We start from the raw sequence: 19841 nt of genomic DNA, 5'->3' as shown, positions 1-19841 counted from the left end.
TTAAAAACGTTGCTGAAAATGTGTTTATGATTACCAGAATATGTCTTTAGACTGTTAGAACGTTGTGTTATGTTAGAAAATGAAAATTTTGTGGTCAAGCGTACTTTTCTTTTTGCCTTAATGGCCAGCATGCTTAATCGAATGTATTGTTCTGTTATCATATAATGTATATCTTATACCTATTATATGATTCTTTTTTTAATGTTTATTTTTGAGAGAGAGAGACTGAGTGTGAGTGGGGGAGGGGCAGAGAGCAGAGGAGACACAAAGCAGGCTCCAGGCTCTGAGCTGTCCGCACAGAGCACAACACAGGGTTCGAACTCGGGTGCCGTGAGATCATGACCTGAGTCGAAGTCGGACACTTAACCAACTGAGCCATCCAGGCGCCCCTACACATTATATGATTCTTTAACATGTTTATATAATGCCTTAGAACAAATGCTGTTATAATAGCACATATGGAATGTTGCACAGTATCTGTCTACCTTATAAATTTTGTTTAGGACACTTTATTTCAATTCATTTAGTCAGACAGAGCTGCATTTTTATTTAGCTGACCGAACTAAGGCAGGAGGCACAGAAGTGGATGAAGGATGCGCTAAGATTGGCAATTTCTTTTTTAACCTCATTTGCAGGCTTTGCAATGGAAATATAGGAAAGTTTGCTAAAAAGCCAGCCCAGACAGCAGTGAAGGAGGGGGCTGTCCAAATCCTCAAGACCTACAACATAAATTTTTAGCCCTTTCTCCAAAGGCTAGACATAAGCATGCTATCTACTGCCCTTCTGTTTCTCATAAATCCAAGTTAGACAGATACACAGAGCTGAATTAAATATGACATTAAAGTATTTTATAAAGTTATCTGCCCACCACCATCACCTCTCTGACCTTAAACTCCTGTTATTCTCTTCTTAGCTCTCCTTTCCAGCCACACGGCCACCTTGCTTCCCATCAGACACAACAAACCTGTCCCATCTAGGGCCTTTACACTGGATGTTCCCTTTGCCTGCAACACATTGTCCAGATATCTCTTCGTTAATCCCTTCCCTTTTTGCTAAAATTGCCTTCTCAATGAAGAACTGTAGTCTCACACACACACACACACACGCACACACCCATTCATTTTGCTGCACTTTTAATCCCTCTCACCTTGTTCAGGTTTTTCTCATAACACTTATCATGATCTAATGTATGCTATATCTAATTTCCTTATTTTCTAGGTTTACTGTCTGTCTTCCACCCCTAGAATGCCTGTTCCCTGTGAGCAGGGATTTTTGTCTCTTGTGCTCAGTGACACAGACCAAATGCCCAGAAAAGTACTTGACATATAGCAGGTGTTCATTAACAAGAGAAGAGATTAGGTAAGCAGTTAGATACACAAGAAAGAGAATTGAACCAAAAGTGTAAATTTAAGACTTTTCAGTAAATTAGTGTTATTTAAAGCTAAGAGATTAACTAACATGGATTAAAGACCTAAATGTGAGACCCGAAGCCATAAAACTCCTAAAAGAAAACATAGGTGATAAACTTTTGGACATCGGTCTTAACAATATTGTTTTGGATCTGTCTCCTCAGGCAAAGACAACAAAAATAATAATGAGCAGTTGGAACCACAGCAAACTAAAAAGCTTTTGCATGGCAGGGAAACTGTCAACAAAATGAAAAGACAACCTACTGAATGGGGAAGATATTTGCAAATGATGTATCTGATAACAGGTTAATATCCAAAATATATAAATATCTCATACAACTCAACACCAAAAAGCCCAATCTGATTTAAAAATGGGTCGAGGGTCAGAATAGACATTTAAAAAAAAGAAAACCGCATGGCCAACAGACACATGTGACGCTCAACATCACTAATCACCAGAGAAATGCAAATCAAAACCACAGTGACATAGCACGTTACACCTGTCAGAATGGTTAGTGTCAAAAAGGTAAGAAATGTAAGTGTTCACGGGAAGGATGTGGAGAAGAGGGATCCCTTGTGCACTATTGGTAGGAATGCAAATTGGTACAGCCACTATGGAAAGCAGTATGGTGTTACTCAAAACATTAAAAGTAGAAATACCATATGATCCAGTAATTTCGCTTCTGGATATTTACCTGAAGAAAATGAAAACACCAATTTGAAAAAGTACATGCACCCCTGTGTTCGTAGCGGCATCATTTACAACTGCCAAGATACGGAAGCAACCCACATGTCCATCAGTGGATGAATGGATAGTGATGCAGTGTATCTTGGGAACATAGCATAATGTGTAAACCTGTCAAATCGCTATGTGGTACACTTGAAACTAATGTAACATTGTGTGTCAACTATACTCAAATAAAAAAGGCGGGGGGGGAGCCTATGATATATCTTATACCGCAGTGGAGTATTACTTAGCCATAAAAAATGAAATCTTGTAATTTGCAATCTTACAACATTGATGGACCTAGAAGGTGTTAGGCTAAGTGACATAAGCCAGAGAAAGACAACTACCAAATGATTTCACTTATATGTGGAATCTAAAAACCAAAACAAGTGAGGGGTGCCTGGGTGGCTCAGTCAGTTTAGCATCTGACTTTGGCTCAGGTCATGATCTCGCAGTTCATGAAATCGAGCCCCGCGTCGGGCTCTGTGCTGACAGCTCGGAGCCTGGAGCCTGCTTCAGATGCTGTGTCTCCTTCTCTCTGTGCCCTTCCCCTGCTCACATGTGCACACTCTCTCTCAAGAATAAACAAACATTAAAAAAAAAATTTAGAGCAAATGAACAAACAAAAAGTCTTATGAGAAACAGACTCATACAGAGAACAAGCTGGTGGTTACCAAAGGGGAGGTGGGTTGTGGGATGAGTAAATAGGTGAGGGGGATTAAGAGGTACAGACTTATCAAATAAATGGGTCATGGGGATATAAAGCACAGCATAGGGAATAGAGTCAGTAATATTGTGGGGGCACCTGGAGGGCTCAGTCGGTTGGGCGTCTGACTTCGGCTCAGGTCATGATCGCACGGCTCTTGAGTTCGAGCCCTGCGTCGGGCGCTGTGCCGACAGCTCGGAGCCTGGAGCCTGCTTCGGATTCTGTGTCTCCCTCTCTCTCTGCTCCTCGCCCGCTCATGCTCTGTCTCTCTCTCAAAAATAAATATTGAAAAAATTATAAAAATAAAATATTGTAATAACTTTGTATGGTGAAGGATGGTTGTAGCTACCTTTGTGGTCAGAATTTCGTCATGTGTTAAATGTGGAGTCACTATGTTGTACATGTGACACTAATATAGTATTGATTGCCAGCTATACTTCAGTTAAAAAACAAGTAAATGAATGGATTGAACATTGGATTTGGCAACATGAGGGTTTATTGGTGGCTTTTCATAGGTGCGGTTTTGGTGCAGTGGTGTGAAAAAAAGCCTAGCTAGAGTCGCTTTTAATGGGAATGGGAAAAGAGAAAGTGGAAAAAAACGAAAATAGACGGTGAGGGGTTTGGCATAAAAGGAAAGAGAAGTTTGAAGCAGTAGATGGCAGTGGAAGTGAGATCAAGAGAGGGTTTTTTTAAGACAGGAAAAACAAAAGTTTATACGTTGACAGATGAGAGAGGAAAACTTGACAGTGCAGCAAAGAGAGAGTTTCCAGGACAAAGTCTTTGAGAAAGTAGGAGGGGAAAGAGACTAATAACACCGCGGAAGCTTGGCCTTGGAAAGGGCACGCTGCATGGTGGGAGCTCGTGCAAGTTCTGTTTCTCTTTCTCGGTGAATCAAGAATCCAGGTCATCGGCTGAGAGTGAAGAAGGGGGTGGGGTGTTGGAGATTTGCCAGAGTAGTCTTCTAAAACAGTCAGGTTTGATCGTAAGGATTGAGAAATGTAACATGATCGCCAATAGTCTTTTGTAATCCCAGTGGAAGTCACTACGTAGGAATTTTAAGTGAGTCTAATCAACGTGATTGTAGTTACTTTTCTCCATGTTCACTGGACAAGTGTTGGGGCGGACAAGGCAGGGAGTTGGCTCTGACCAGGGTTGGGGTCGGCCAAGAGCATGTGACAACGTGAAATAGAAGCAAGGAAATGATCGCACTGGAAACTGAGCCAGGTGGGAAATTACAACACCAGCCGGCGAAAGGAACAATGCAACGGTGGCGGCATCAAACAGATCGTAGGGCCCAGGGGCTCCAGGCCTGGATGGAGTCGGCATTCGGAGACGGAAAGAGAGCAGCACACTTGAGAGCATGCGTGCTGAGTTGGGACGCTGCCCCTGCCCCCTGGACGCAGTGGGTCTCCCAGCCTCGATTGCCTCGTCACTGAAACGGGAATGCCCGCAGCACCTCCCTTCATGGGTGAAGATTCAGTAACGTGATACAAGTGGAGCACTGAGTTCTGGCACGTGGGGGGCTCTGAAATTTTAGCCACTTCCTGTAATTGTTACTCTTACTAGGGAAGATGCAAAGCATCGGGGCAGTTGTTGTATCTGCGTTCTCGGAGTGTGAAGGATTTTAATTCTTTCATTCTTTTCCATATCTTTTAAAGATATTACAACAAGCATCATTCCCAAAATTGGGGCGGGGGGGGCACAATAAGTATTTTTAGTTGTAACTCTGCTTAAGTTTCAGTGGTTAAAAACTGAAAACCAAACATTAATGAATTTATGTAGCTTTGGAAAACCAAAAGTGTCTGGGCTAAGGTAACAGAGTGCATTTCACCGTGAGAACTCTTTCCCAAGAGAAGGCAGATATTTGTATCTCTTGTTTATGCAGCTACAGTTTATAATAATTATTGGTAATAATATTGGAGGGAAATCAGTGCTGCCGCTACCCCCTAAAAAATATCTGTTCCACCACTTGTTGGACTGATTTTAGCTTAATTCTTAAAAAAGTTTTTTCCCACAACCAGAAGCCTTTTTATAATATAAATCCCCTTAAGAATAAAGTCACAGCTTAATCCTCTATTACTAAAAGCCAGTGTAAACAAAAAGGAGTCACAGAAGAGATGTCAGGGAGTGTCTGGGAAGAGAGGAATAAGGCCAGTAGTAGAAAGATACCACAGGAAGCTTGCCCCATACTGGTCCTGACTGTTCCTTACCTCCATATATTGAGGGCCTTTGTATATACTTACAACATAGACTATTTGCAAATAAATAAATAAACCAAATTCAGCTTAACCTGTTGGCAGTTTATTGTGGTGCATGTGCCAGGGTTGCTTGTGTGAGCCCATGTCTTTGTGTATTTATCTTGGACTTTTGAAATTCCACAAATGAATCTTAAATTTTAAAATGGTTATAGTTAAAATATATAGTTCTTGGGGCACCTGGATGGCTCAGTCGGTTGAGCGTCTGACTTCGGCTCAGGTCATGATCTCACGGTCTGTGAGTTCGAGCCCCGCCTAGGGCTCTGTGCTGACAGCTCAGAGCCTGGAGCCTGCTTCGGATCCTGGGTCTCCCTCTCTCTCTGCCCTTCCCCCACTCATGCTCTGTCAAAGAGATCTCTCTCTCTCTCTCTCTCTCTCTCTGTCACATAAATAAACATTAAAAAAAAATTGAAATATATATATATATAGTTTTTATTTTTGCCACTATCATAGGTATTGATTTGGGGCTAGTCTCTGAGATCATTTTCAACTCTATCAAATTAGGTATAATTTCATTCTTTCTAATCAAATGCGATAACAGGATTTTCCAAACTTGCTTCATAATACATTCACTTGGAGCACTTGTTAAAAATCTCAAGCTCTTTCCGGCCTCCCCTGATGATGTTGATTCTGAAGGTCTGGGATAGGGCTGTGGGATCAATCAGTAATACTTTCTCCCTCTCTCTACTTACCTTTGTTATATTCCTGATCTACTTCCTGTCTCTATGAATTTGCCTATTCTGGATACCTCTTATGAGTGGAATCATACGGTATTTGTCCTTTTGTGTCTGACTTCTTTCAGTTAGCATAATGTTCTCAAGACTCATTATGTTATAGCATGTATTACTTCGTTTCTTAAACGGCTGAACATATTCTAGTTTATGGACATACTGTTCCCGTTTTGTCATCTGTCACTTGGTGGTGGTTTCAACTTTTTGGTTACCGCAGATAAGCAAACACTTCCCTGACATTCACGTGCAGGCTTTTGTACGAACGTGTTCCCACTTCTCTTGGGTGTACACTTAGGAGCGGAATGCTGGGTCGTGTGGTGATTCTGTCGAGCTTTTTGAGGAACGGCCAAACTCTTCCCCCGAGTCCGCACCGTTTCTACGTTCCCGCTAGCAGCGTGTGAGGGTTCCATCTCTCTATACCCTCCCCCAAACTTGTTATTTTCCAATGTTTGTTTTTTTATGATCGCCATCCTAGTGCGTGTGAAGTGTTACCTTGTGGTACCAATTTGCATTTTCCTGATGAACGGTCATATCGAGCATCTATTTGTGTACGTGTTGGCCACTGGAACATCTTCTTTGGAAAAATATCTTCATATTTTTTATCCATTTTTACCGGGCTTATTTAGGTTTTTATTATGGAGTTGTAAGAGTTCTTTATATATTCTGAATATTAGACCGTTACCAGATAAATTATTTCCAGTAATGTTCTCCCGTTCTGGAGGCTGTCTTTTCCCTTTTTTGATAGTCTCCTTTGACACACAAGGTCTTAATCTTGATGAAGTCCAGTTGATCCATTTTCTTTCCTTTAGTTGCTTGTTTGGTTTTTTAAATTATTTTTAAATATTTATTTTTGAGAGAGAGGGAGAGAGAGAGAGCGCATGAGCAGGGGAAGGACAGAGAGAGAGGGAGACACAGAATGGGAAGCAGGCTCCAGGCTCCGAGCTGTCAGCACAGAGTCCGACTCAGTGCTCGAACCCACGAACCGCGAGATCATGACCTGAGCCGAAGTTGACACAACCGCCTGAGCCACCCAGGCTCCCCTTGGTTGCTTGTGCTGTAGGTGTCCGTTAAAGAATCTGTGAGCTAATCTGGGTTCATGAAGAATTTCACCTCTTGTAAAAGTTCGTGTAGTTTTAGTTCTTCTGTTTAGATCTATGATCCATTGAGTTAACTTTTGTATATGGTAAGAGGTAGGGTCCATATGCGTCCTTTTGCATTTGAGTATCCATCCAGTTGTCCCAGCACCATTTGTTGAAAAGGTCATTTCCCTAAAGAAGTCTTTGCACCAGATTCTTTCATTTTCAGTGAAAAAAGTAGGGATGTTCTTCCGGAAATGTTTCATCATTGCTTTTTGAAATGCTCTTGGGTGACTAAAAAGAATTCTATATAGTTGTTTCTACAGGTTTTCTTAAGAGACAATAAGGTTTAGGCTCAGTCACATCTCCCCACTAATAGAACCTACATTTTATTTTCTAAGTATTTTTTAACATACTTATTCGTTTTTAAGTAATCTCTACACCCAGCATGGGGCTCGAACTCATGACCCCAAGACCAAGAATCACTTGCTCTTCTCACTGAGCCAGCTAGTTTAGAAGACAAAACTGCTTAGTCTATCTTATGCTTTTCAAATTGACTACAGCTTACCCTTAGTTTCAGTTTATTAGTTGTATTTGAAGTAGGTCTTCGCTAGTACAATCGATCCTTGAACAATATAGGGATTGGGGTGCGTACCCCCATGCAGTCAGAAATCCACATAGAGCTTGCGACTCCCCAGTAACTCAACTACTAATAGCCTTACTGATAATATAAACAGTTTAATAACATATATTTTGTATGTTACACATATTATACACTGTATTCTTATAATAAAGTAAGGTAGAGAAAAGAAAATGTTAAGAAAATCATAAGGAAGAGAACATACATTCACAGGTCAAACCCATGTACATTCATTGTTGACATAGTCCATTATGATTTCAAGATATTCCAAATTTCCCTTAGTTTCAAGTTTATGCTTCAAATTTCTTGTGTTTAAATACCAGTCTTTGACAGACAATAAAAAGCGTTGACAAGGATGTGGTGAAATTAGAACCCTAACATATTGCTTATGGGAATGTGAACCGGTAGAACTTTGGAAAACAATTCAGCGGTTCCTCAAAATGTTAAACATAGAGTTACTATATGACCCAGCAGTTCCACTCCTAGGTGTACCATCCAAGAAGTAAAAATGTGCCTCTACACAAAAACTCGTCCAACCAAACTTTGTCTGGTTTAGCCAAAAACCAGAAACAAACTAAATGCCTACCAACAGATGAATGGGTCCGCAAAATATAGCATATTCATACAGCGGAGTATTATCCAGCTCTTTGAAAAAAGTGAAGTACTGATGCACGCTGCTACAACATGCATGAACTTAGGGAACGTTACGCTGAATTGAAGAAGACAGCCACAAAAGGCCACGCTTCGTATGACCCATTTTTATGAGATGTCCAGAATAGGCAGATCTGTAGGGACAGAAAGTAGATTGGTGGTTGCCTAGGAATGGGGGCGGAGCAGTGACTGCCAGTGGTTTTACATTGTTTTCGGGTGATGTCATGTTCTGAAATTAGATTGTGGTGATTGATGACTATACAACTCTGTGCGTACACAAAACTATCGAACTGTGCAGCCTAAATGGATGGATTTTGTGGTATGTGAAATATATCATAATAAAGGTTTACAAAATGCATGTATAAAATGCAATCCTTGTACCCAATTGGAAGTATTAATATTGGGGTACCTGGGTGGTTCAGTCGGTTAAGCGTCCGACTTCAGCTCAGGTCATGATCTCATGGTTCATGGGTTTGAGCCCCGCGTAGGGTTCTGTGCTGACAGCTCAGAGCCTGGAGTGTGCTTTGGATTCTGTGTCTCCCCCTCTCTCTGCCCCTCCCATCTCATGCTCTGTCTCTCTCTCTCTCTCTCTCTCTCTCTCAATGATAAATAAATGTTGAAAAAAAAATTTTTTTAAGTATTAATATTAAAATTATTAAAGTTTAGAAAACGTAAATGGAGGGGCACTTGGGTGGCTCATTTGGTTAAACCAGCTCTTGCTTTCAGCTCAAGTCATGATCTTCATGGGATCAAGACCCACGTCAGGCTCTGTGCTGACAGCACGGACCCTGCTTGGCATTCTCTCTCTCTGCCCCTCCCCTGAGCGTGTGCACACACATGCTGTCTCTCAAATAAATATTTTTTAAAATAAAACATAAATGGAGACACTAAAATAATAAAAACAAGACCCTAAGTGCTTTTTTAATACCAGAGAACTCCTTGTGGGTCTAACAGATATGTAAATCAAAACATCCATCTAGTGCAATTCTAGTAGAAAAGTGAATTGATTCATAGGAAGTAGCTTGGTTTTTATATGATCAAACATTTTAAAAGCACAGATTGATGATAAATTCATTTTCCAAAAAATAACTGCTGTGTTAGGCTTCTAAGACTCACTAAGAAAAGAAGTCTTATTCTCATTCTTCCAGTTAAACATGAGGTCAGTACCTGTGTAGACCAGGGCTCTAAGTGTAATCTACTGTAACGGCATTTGAACACTATACAAAAGTATCAAATTTTTTCCAATTGGTTGCTCTACACACATAAACATTTCTACCCTGCGCTTTCTTACAAACACATGCACACCTAAAATGGAGCCCAATAAGGATTCCCTTAGTTGTCAGACTGCATGATGGCAAGTAACTTGAGACCTCCATGCCCCCTGGCTCATCACCAGCTCACCCCCAACCAGTGAGTATGCATTTTCCCGTGTGAGAAGAACAGGTTTAAAGCCCACAAGCACTGTGTTGGATGTTGGGATATAGTGGTGAATAAAACAGATAGTGTTATTGTGTTCGTGGAATTTACAGCCTAAGAGTCTGGGTAATAGACTGTCTTCAGTGTTAAAGTTTCAGTGGAGAGGTCAGTGGGGCTAAGAGTGCTCAGGACTTACCAGAGGGTATGAGAAGACTGGATAGAATTTCCTTTAGTGAAGAACACAGCTCAGATTGCACATAGGTGATAAATTGGTCAGGATGCTGTGGCAGATTGTATTTCCAAAAACGGCTGCAACAGTATTTCTGTTCCCATATGGTCTTCCACAGCTTTGCCATCAAGAGGTGGAGCCTGTGTCCCCTCCCCTTGCCTCAATTCACAGAACATGTGTGGAAGTGACAGTATGGCACTTTTGAGGCTAGATCCCAAAATGCCATATGGACATGAAGCCAGTTGCTACGATCACTTTTAATGGTGAAGGGTTGACCGCTTTGCCCCAAAGGCCAAGAACGAGGCAAGGCTGTCCACTCCGCCACTCGTATTCAACACTGTACCGGAAGTCCTAGCCGGTGCCGAAAGGCCAGAAAAAGAAAGGAGACCTACAGGTTTAAAAGGAAGAGCTAACGCTGTCTTTGTTCAGAGACATGATTATCTATGTAGACAATTACAAAAGCATTTACAAATAAAACTACTAAAATAAGTGACTTATCAGGGTCCCAGGATATAGCCTCCCTATACAAAAGTCTGTTGCTTTTCTTTCTTCTAGCAATCTCTGATGCATACATGCTGTTTCTTACACTTTTTCCTACGTGTTCTAGCAAACTACCTGGTCACTTACTCAAAGAGAAGATCAAAGTCTTTAGATAGCAGTTGCCGTGGCTTCCTGCCACCAAAACTACTTGCATGACACTGCCCCTCTCCTCCCTCCTCATCACAATAGAAGTGACTGGCAGGCTCTCCTCCCTGTTCCTAGAGCTCCCAACTCTCCTGGCCTCAGTACTGAGCTGATTCATGCTAATCCTTCAGATGTTAATGTCACCATTTCTTATTTGGAGAAGCTTTCCATATCTTCCCCTCTCCCCTTTAGTTTCTTAGCTGCTGTATTTCCCCCTTTACATCAGCTTTTTTTTTTAAGGTTTTTTTTATGTTTATTTATTTTTGAGAGGAAGAGAGACAGAGCACAAGAGGGGGAGGGACAGAGAAAGAGGGAGACACAGAATCTGAAGCAGGCTCCAGGCTCCGAGCTGTCAGCACAGAGCCCGAAGCGGGGCTCGAACCCACGAACGGTGAGATCATGACCTGAGCCAAAGTGGGACGCTCAACCGACTGAGCCACCCAGGTACCCCTACATCAGCTTTTAAACTGGAATTAAATAATTTGCTGTTTATAATGTAGTTCTTATTATTTCACACTACTTGAGGTTGCAAAAAAAGAGTCACCTTTTTTCCCCTTCAAAACCAATTTAAATGTATTTGAAGAGCAGTTTGGCAAAGTTGACAACTAGGCCAGTTTTAGACCTCTCAGGAGATCACCATTTGTCTCCCTCTAGAAGAAATACCAACCAGAGGGTATCTATTCCTGTATTTATTCCAGCAGAGGTAAGCAAGCCACGTGCTCTGTTGAAGGAAAATGACGCCATTTAATTGGCCCTCCTTTTTTTCCTCCAGTTTTCACTTTTATTACTGATATTAGGAAGTTTAATTGTTTTGCTAATGTGTCATTTTCTGCCTCGGTTTCCATATTAGCCGTGACTGGATTCAAGCAAGTCCTGCCATGTACTAATTCTAACATCGATGCCAAGGTGTTCCATATATTCATGCAAAAGATACGATGGCAGTGTCTCTGTTGTCTAATTTCTATGTGTCGAAAGCCCACTTACTTCCAGCAAAATGAAATGGAATTAGATACCATGAATAATGTTTTTACAGTTACAGTCATCAAATAACGCTATTTTGGCTAGCGTTTGACCGGTAACGGTACTTAGTGTGTATGAATGCAGTTTTACTTATTTTAAGTATTAAAATGGCTGTTTGCCTGTAACAAGATGTGCTTGTTCCCTATTTTTACTTCAGAAATCCTCTGTAAACGGTGAAAGCCACATGGTGGAATCTCTAGGAGGAGTGGAGACCTTTAAAAACATTCTACTTCCTGAGCCAGAATTCCATCACGGTGCTTCATAGATCTTCAAGATCTATGCTTTCCCCTGCCAAGAAAAGCCACAATGTATTTTCCATTCTTCATGCTCATATAATAAAACATTACAGTCTCAACTCTAGATCTACCTTTGTTGCTGTTTTCCCCCATTCTGTTATTTCCATATATGACTACATGAGTATATATGGAATAGCGATGATCTAGTAAGACTGGGTTTTTTATGTGTGTGAAGGTAGAAATAATTAAAGAAAAGCAGGAATTTTCCCCTCCCTCCAAAAAACAGATCCAAAAAAAAAAAAAAAAATCAGAAAAACCTGAAGGAAAATTAGATTATTTACAGATGGGTTTTATTCCTTATTCTTAAATAGAAAAATGTGTCCAAATATATTTGGGTTTATTTAATAAATATGTCCTGATGTTATAATTGCTGTCAGAAGAATAAAGGTCACGGCTCATCATACTACAGATCAGACCATGGACCTCTTATTTTGATCTCTGGTCTCCTCGTTGGTACAGCATATGAACAGGTGATACACAAGGGGGCGTACCTGGGCGAGACATCCCCCTGCTGGAGAGACCTGTCAGAGCGTGCTGGGTTTGAAGCACCACAACCCTTCTCTTACTCAAGGAAAAGTTTATTAAGTTGGAGAAAGAGGAAACGAAAGAGATTAGGCATTCACCCCCGGTAGCTCTGGCTTTTTTTTTTTTTTTTAATCTAAAAATGAGTTTGATGTAAGAGATGATCCCTTTTTGGCAGCTAACATGTCATTTTCTAATTATTGATTCCATTAAAAAATGTTTTTTTACAAGAGATGTTCATTAGGTACATGGTTTCTCCATTTTGTATAATCAAATGCCTGTTCAAATACCATGCAGAACTTGTAATCCACACGAAATAGCCAGTGTTGCTCCTCTAGCCACCTCATGCTGAATCATTCAGTTCTGTGAAATTTCCTGACATGTTGAGAGTGGTCCACAGGTTCCCAATTACTACTTTAATAGCGCTCAAGGCATCTAACACCAGTTTTTGAAAATCCTGGGTGAGAAACCCTTCATTGCCCATATTGTGACCTAATTCCTTTTGCACATCAGTAGGCCTTATTTGTCTTATTTGTAAAATGAGGATTATAATTTATTAACCACTGAAAGGCAAGGATCTGAATAAGAAGACATTCTGGAATCTTTTCTAATTCTTATTCAGTTATTCATTCAATAAATATTTAAATGCTAATCACTGGGCTACATTAAGGAAAGGACAGAGATGGAATCTGCCTTGATAGGGTTTTAGAATTTAGTTCTTACCTGTGATTCTGGTGTTATATTACCAATATATTATCAATTGGTTCATGACTTTATTGTTGTATTTTTCCATGTAGTACTGAATTTTACTGACTTAGCTGTTGACATCAAGACTTCTAGATGCAGGGAAGCAAATGCTACCTTCTTTCCTCACTTGGTTTCAAGTAGAGCGTTTTTTTAACAACAAAGATTTTAAAAGACCAAAAAAAAAAAAAATCTAGCTATGAAGCAAATATAAGACCCTTTAGACATAGTCTTATTACTTAGAAACCATCCATATTGTCACCTTCAAGATGTCGTTTATTACTTCCTAGAATACATTTTCAGTTGGGTACAAGGATTAGTCTTTTTGGGGACTAACCTTAATTGTCTAAAAATAAAACTGCCCATAGTAATGAATAAATGTGAATATGACTTTAAAAACAATATAAGGTAAGTGAATCATGATCAATTTCTTTTTTTAATAGAATATAGCAGAGGCAGATAAAATACACGTATTACATAGTTTTCTGGGGTTTGTTATCGGCATTGTATTACCACACATTCACACAAACCCTTAGGTTTGTAAATTAAATGATAAGTTTTGTCTATTTGATAATCTAATGGTATATTAGCACCTAATATTAGAATCTAGGGTTCTTTGTCATTGGGTAACACATAATAGTTTAAAATTATCCCAGAATAGTAACATCTACGTTTATAAACATGGTCATAGATGTTTCTAAAAATGAGACCGTCATATTCACAGCTACTGTCTTTATTAATAGTGCAAAGCTAAAATCTTGATGGTTTATTAATGCCAAATGATAGAATTCATCCCCAGTAGATTTATAGTCCAAATTAAGCATCCCACGCTACGGAAAAGGCACGTGTAAAAATATTTATTTTTTTAACCCGTCACCTAAACTTTCATAGACCGTTTCATTGTACTGAGGGAACCTCATAGATAAGATAATCTTGAGAGCAGAAGGGAGAGTTTGTGATGCACATGGCTTATGCAGGAAACAAAGTACTGGAGAACATTTTTCAGTATTCCAGATGTATAAATGACTTGAGGCTGTCATCAGAATAAGTCTCAACAAAAGGAGCAACTGATTGCTTTAGAATTATAGTGGGTCAGAGGAAAATGCTGTGAGCAGTAAAAAAGATGGCTAAACACCTGAAAGAATTTTTGGGTTGTTTTTTTTTTGTTTAATTTTAGAGAGAGAGAGCAGAGGAGAGGGGCAGAAGAAGAGAGGGAAAGAGAGAGAATCTTAAGCAGGCTCCACGCTTGGAGCATGGAGCCCCCAACTCGGAGCTCAGTCCCACGTCCCTGGGATTACGACTCGAGCTGAAATCAAGAGCCAGATGCTCAACCAACTGAGCCACATAGGGGCCCCAAGAATTTTAATTCTCTGTGATCCAATTGGAAACTGTTAAAAATAACATTACTTTAGAATGGATAGTCATGTTGGCTAGACTTTTAAATTGACTGAAGAGCTGTAAACTTTAGAGAACTTTTCAGGGTTCAAACAGGTAGCTTTCTAAAACATAAATGCGTATGTTTTTAATCAGTGAAAGCAAAAAGAATTTTTAAATCATCTTTGGCAAGAATTTATTTATGATACAGACAACTAAGAGAAGTAAAAAAATGGTGATAAGATTTTACATGTCTGAAGTAGGGTGAGTGAAATTGAAAACTAGGTCTTACAAGAACCCACGTATCTTTGTGTTTAGACTTAGAATTCCTCGGCTCACAACTTTGATATAAGGATTTTAGCAAAATTGACAAGTTTTTTTTTTTTTTAACAAATATTTAGTTGTTTATTTTGTCTTTTAAATGATTTTCTTTGTTAGTGGAAGTTGAGTTTTACCAAGTAATATGGATACTAAATAATGTTTCTTTTTTGCTATAGGTAAAACTTCAGTGAAGAAGCTGACCAAAAAGGTAAGTAGTATGTGTGGGAGAAAGTTCTTTCTTTATTTCTTTTCGTTTGTTTTTTGGTGACATAGAAAATGTACTTTTATAAGTTATACTTAAAGATTTTAATGTGTATTCAAAGGATATCGAGGATATACTGGCAGGAACCCAACCAGCTTGTCGTGGATCAACCTTTTTTAGAGACCTTGGCGATAAAGGTAATTTTGATTTGTTGTTAAATTTCTGTTTATGTGTCTGGGGTGCCTGGGTGGCTCAGTTGATTGAGTGCCTGACTTTGGCTCAAGTCATGATCTCACGGTTCATGAGTTCAAGCCCCACGTCAGGCTCTGTGGTGACAGCTCGGAGCCTGGAGCCTGCTTCAGATTCTGTGTCTTCCTCTCTCTCTCTGCCCCTTCCCTACTCATGCTCGCTCTCTCTCTCTCTCTCTCTCTCTCTCAAAAACAAATAAACATTAAAAAAGAAAAAGAGGGGCGCCTGGGTGGCCCAGTCGGTTAAGCATCCGACTTCAGCCAGGTCACGATCTCGCGGTCCATGAGTTCGAGCCCCGCATCAGGCTCTGGGCTGATGGCTAGGAGCCTGGAGCCTGTTTCCGATTCTGTGTCTCCCTCTCTCTCTGCCCCTCCCCCACTCATGCTCTGTCTCTCTCTGTCCCAAAAATAAATTAAAAAAAAAAAAAGTTGAAAAAAAAATAAAAAAGAAAAAGAATTATTAAAAAAATTTTCTATTTACGTGTTTTATTTAACTGGGGTATTATTAAGGAATTAAGTTGTGAGGTCTGCATACAGTAGAGAATCTACATAGAAAATGTTTTAATACCATGTTCTTTAATAGATGTTTTTAAATAATAAAATACTCATCAGGTAAGAAATAATTTTCTCAAACTCTCTGAGTGATTACAATTTTAATTAAAGTCCGGGGAGGAGGAACGGGGCTGGGTATCTAAAGTGAGAAGAGAAGGCCTCAGAGAGATCCAGAGGAATACCAACATTTAAGGCAGTGGAAGAGGAAGCAGTGCCCAAGGAAGAGACTAGGGCAGAGCGATCAAAGACGCGAAAGAGAATCAAGCTGATGTTAACACAGAAGCCAAGAGGAGAAAGTGTTAGGGGAAGAGAAAATTAAGTTCAGACCACTTGAGAGACCTGGGTGTGAACAAAAGGAACTAGAGGGCAGTAGCTGGGGACGGAGACAGACCCAGGGAATGTTGGTTCATGTTAGACCAAGAGACTTGAGCACGTCTCCCGTTGATGAGAGGGAGAGATAGGAAATGAGAGAAAGGAAGTATGAGTGGGACAGACTCCTGGAAGATGGGAGAGAAGGGATTGTCTTCAGAGCACCAATGGGAGGATCAGCATTCCACAGGATGCACAGCTTTTCCATTGCACCAGTAAGAAAGGATGTATACAGGTGGGAGTTTCATGCAGATTTTGCAAATTCAGTGGCAAGAACCTGAAGCAGGTTGTTTTGGATAGCTTTGATTGTTTTTATAAAGTAGGACGTGTGGAGAAAGGAGGTTCAAGGTAGCTTCTGTGATTAGGAAAGAGACCCAACCAGAGAGTTCTAGGAAACCTCAAGGGATCGAAGAAGGGACCTCAAGGGACCGACGGAAGATAGCGTCGGTCGTGAAAGAGTAGTCACCAGTCAGTGCAGGGATGGGACGATCTCCTGCCGGCTACAGGTGGGAGTCGAAATGTTGGACAGCTGTATTAGAGTTAGGATTTTGCTGAGCGAATGGGTAGGAGGAGGGTCACAGGCTAGGGAATTCAGGCTGTTGAGGGGAAAGAGGTTTTAAGTAATGAGCCATGGAATCTGAGCAAGATAATAGAGAAGAAAGTCGAATTGCAAAAGAAAGGAAAGGGGAGATGAAAAGAAGAAAGTGGAACAGGGCAGTGAGACCTGCCAGTGAGGTTGAAAGCCAGCTCTAGTAGGAGTCCCAGAGCAGAACAGAGCTGGCAGTCAACGAGTAAAGTGCTGAGGTTTACGATCTCAGAGGTGAAACGGTTCTGGGTGATTTCGGGGTTCTAGGTATAGTCCTGGAATTCGAATCTCAAGAATTGGTTCTCAAGGATGTGAGAGAGTGTGATCAGAACCAGCTACTGAAGCCTTGGGTGACTGAGAGATGGGGAGAGGGCACTTTGGTAGATGACCGCTGAAAGGAAGAACAGACAGTGGCCTAGCCGGATGACATGTGCCTCAAAGGAACAGAAATTTTTGTTAAGAGGTTAGAAGAAAAAAGGTCTGGAATTAGCAGTGAGGCGGGGAAAGAATGAGTAACCTGCCTTTCAGAAGTCCTTAGCGGAGATCCAGGTTTCAGATAAGGCAAGACCACGCATACAGTGAGTGAATAGGTGAAAGATGTTTACTGTGGAGAGAATTTCAGGGCGCAGTAAGAAAATTTGGGTAGGAGTAGAGGAGTGGGAGACCGGTTGAGTCAGGAGAGACGAAGCATAGACCAGCATGCAGATGTGTAAACACAGAGGACAGGCGCCATTTCGGAGGGGTGTGAAGCTGCCGAGGGCAGTTGGAGGTCAGCCGAGAGGTAGGCGGAACCTTAATCTTCGGTACCTGTAGAGGGTGTGTTAAAGAGTTTAGACCTTATCCTGGGAACCGTGGGCTGCCCTTGAGTTTAAAGTGAGCAAGTGACAGATGAGAGCAATCACTGTGGCAGCTGGCTAGTGAATGGAGTGAGGAGGTTTTGCAGTAAGGGTAAGAGGTCGTGTACTGGAGAGGAGGTAATGGAAACGGAGAGAAGAGTGTAGGTTTGATAGATATTTTGGTGATATTTGGTGATAGAGCGATGGGCCTTAATGACTGACTGGATATGAGAGGGAGCAAGAAAAAGGAAACATGTCCGATGCCCAGATTTCTGGTTTAGGCGAATGATGGCGCCGTTCGCCAGGATACGTGGATCATAGGGGAAAGAGCGAGGGGGGGGGGGCAGAGAATGAGTCCGGTTTAGGACATAAGGCGTTCAGATTTTCTTATCGTCATCGAAAATGGCACTGGAAGCCACGGTGGCAGATGTGACCACGTAGGAAGCACTGAGGGGAGAAGAGGCCCCCAGATAGATCAGGTCAGTTAATGGACGGGCAGAAGAGGAGGAGCCCTTTAAGCGGCCTGAGAAGGGGTGGTCGGCCGGGGGCTTCCAAACAAATGCACAGGCTCGGTAACAACACGAATACCGGAAATATATACTGAAGGCTTCCTACGTATCACGTCGTATGCGTAGCCCTCTACACACACGTATTGCCGTGTTCGGTCCTCAGCGTTCCTTTGAGGAAGGTACCCTCGTTTCATACCTCCGTGTTCTAGATGAGTTAACTGAGGCGCAAAGAGGTTACGTAACCTGCCCAAAGTCCTAGACGGGGAGTAAAAGCACTTCCTAAATAGCGTTTAGCTTTACTCTCCTATGTATTCACGTCGAATTTGACTTCAGTGAGTGTCGGTGGAATGTATTTAAAGACACCCGTACAAGTAGGCAGAGGACCTGCGTGGTCCTTTTCACGTAAGGACCAGTCTGTGACAGGTAGAAAAAGGGTCCACCTGAAGGTGGCGATGAATGAATAACAGATAACGTTCTCTCCTGTTATCTGAGGAAGGAGTTGGAGAATTAAGCTGCGCGTGTAATTTCCAAGTCAGTCGTTCATGACCCCTTTATTGAGTGCAGAAGACTTGCGACCATTTAGCTCGAGAGATTTACGACATTCCCAAATCAACATTTGTTTTCACTTTGTTTTTGTATGTCAGCGTTGGTTTTAAAGTAAGTTTAGAATAAGTGTATCACGTAACGCTCCATAAGAAGGAAAACAAAATGTGACGGGGGGGGGGGGGGCACATTGGCACCCTGACTGCAAGAAGGCAGCAGCAGTCAAACTGCTGATTATTAGCGAGTATCGATCCTGCTCGCACGTCAGTGGGTCGGCATCTGGTGAACCGCATAGACTTTACGTACATTTGACGAGTGCTCCTCGTACGAAACGTGACACCACCCCACCCCAGCCCTCACCTGATTCCTTCCAGCCGGCACCACAACATCCCTATGTACTTTTGTCAAGTGGGAATTTCCTGGGAGGTAGTCTCTGGGTAGTGAATAAGGGTATATTCTGGACTCGCAGGCTTATATTCAAATTTTTCCTGGTTTTCCAAATTTTTCCTGGACCTCGGGTAGTTACTTAATCTCTTTCATTCTCATTTTCATCACCTTTAAAACAAGATAGTAATGCCCGCCTTCATGGGTTTGTTGAAAGGGTGTAATTAAGATGTTCGTAACATTTACAGTATCTGCTACATGGCCGTAAAAACTGACGAAGATCATGGGCTGTGTTTATAACTGATAATACTGGCAGTGTTGTGATTGCTGTATGTTTTCATAAGATTTTAATGTTAACCAGACCTTGGCCTCTTATTAGTGAATTTATAAATTAAAATAAGTAATACCTTTAAAGTCATAGTTAATAAAGATTTTAGGAAATTGTCGTTAATCTGGCACTTTAGAGTGGTTTTAGGTATAATATTTAAACCCCAAATACTGATATTTAGATCAAAGCTACAGCTTTGAGGTATCCTTTCATGACAGATACTTTCTGAATGCATTTTGAGACTTGAAGAAAAATATCATATTTACCAGTTGTGAAAACTTGAGTGATGTCTATAGATATAAACTCATTTACTTTAAATTTTTTTTAATGTTTATTTATTTTTGAGAGACAGAGACAGAGCATGAGCGGGGGAAGGACAGACAGGGAGAGGGAGACACAGAATCTGAAACGGGCTCCACGCTCTGAGCTGTCGGCACAGAGCCCGACACGGGGCTTGAACTCACGGACAGTGAGATCGTGACC

The 19841-nt window shown here is 41.1% G+C and overlaps 1 protein-coding gene across 1 annotated transcript in view; it reads left to right on the top strand.

The window, feature by feature from the left end:
* Window positions 1–19841, top strand: part of MICU2 (mitochondrial calcium uptake 2) — a 146685-nt gene that overhangs the window by 48336 nt on the left and 78508 nt on the right. The window contains exons 3-4 of the mRNA XM_047077727.1: window positions 14978–15009; window positions 15125–15200. Coding sequence (XP_046933683.1) covers window positions 14978–15009; window positions 15125–15200 — 108 coding nt within the window. The remainder of the gene's footprint in view (window positions 1–14977; window positions 15010–15124; window positions 15201–19841) is intronic.

Source organism: Lynx rufus, unplaced genomic scaffold (genome assembly GCF_022079265.1).
Source record: "Lynx rufus isolate CCGP_SWC_20201006 ecotype Redwood Valley unplaced genomic scaffold, mLynRuf1.p SCAF_1, whole genome shotgun sequence".
Lineage (NCBI taxonomy): Eukaryota > Metazoa > Chordata > Mammalia > Carnivora > Felidae > Lynx > Lynx rufus.
This window is presented reverse-complemented; position numbering and strand designations above follow the sequence as displayed.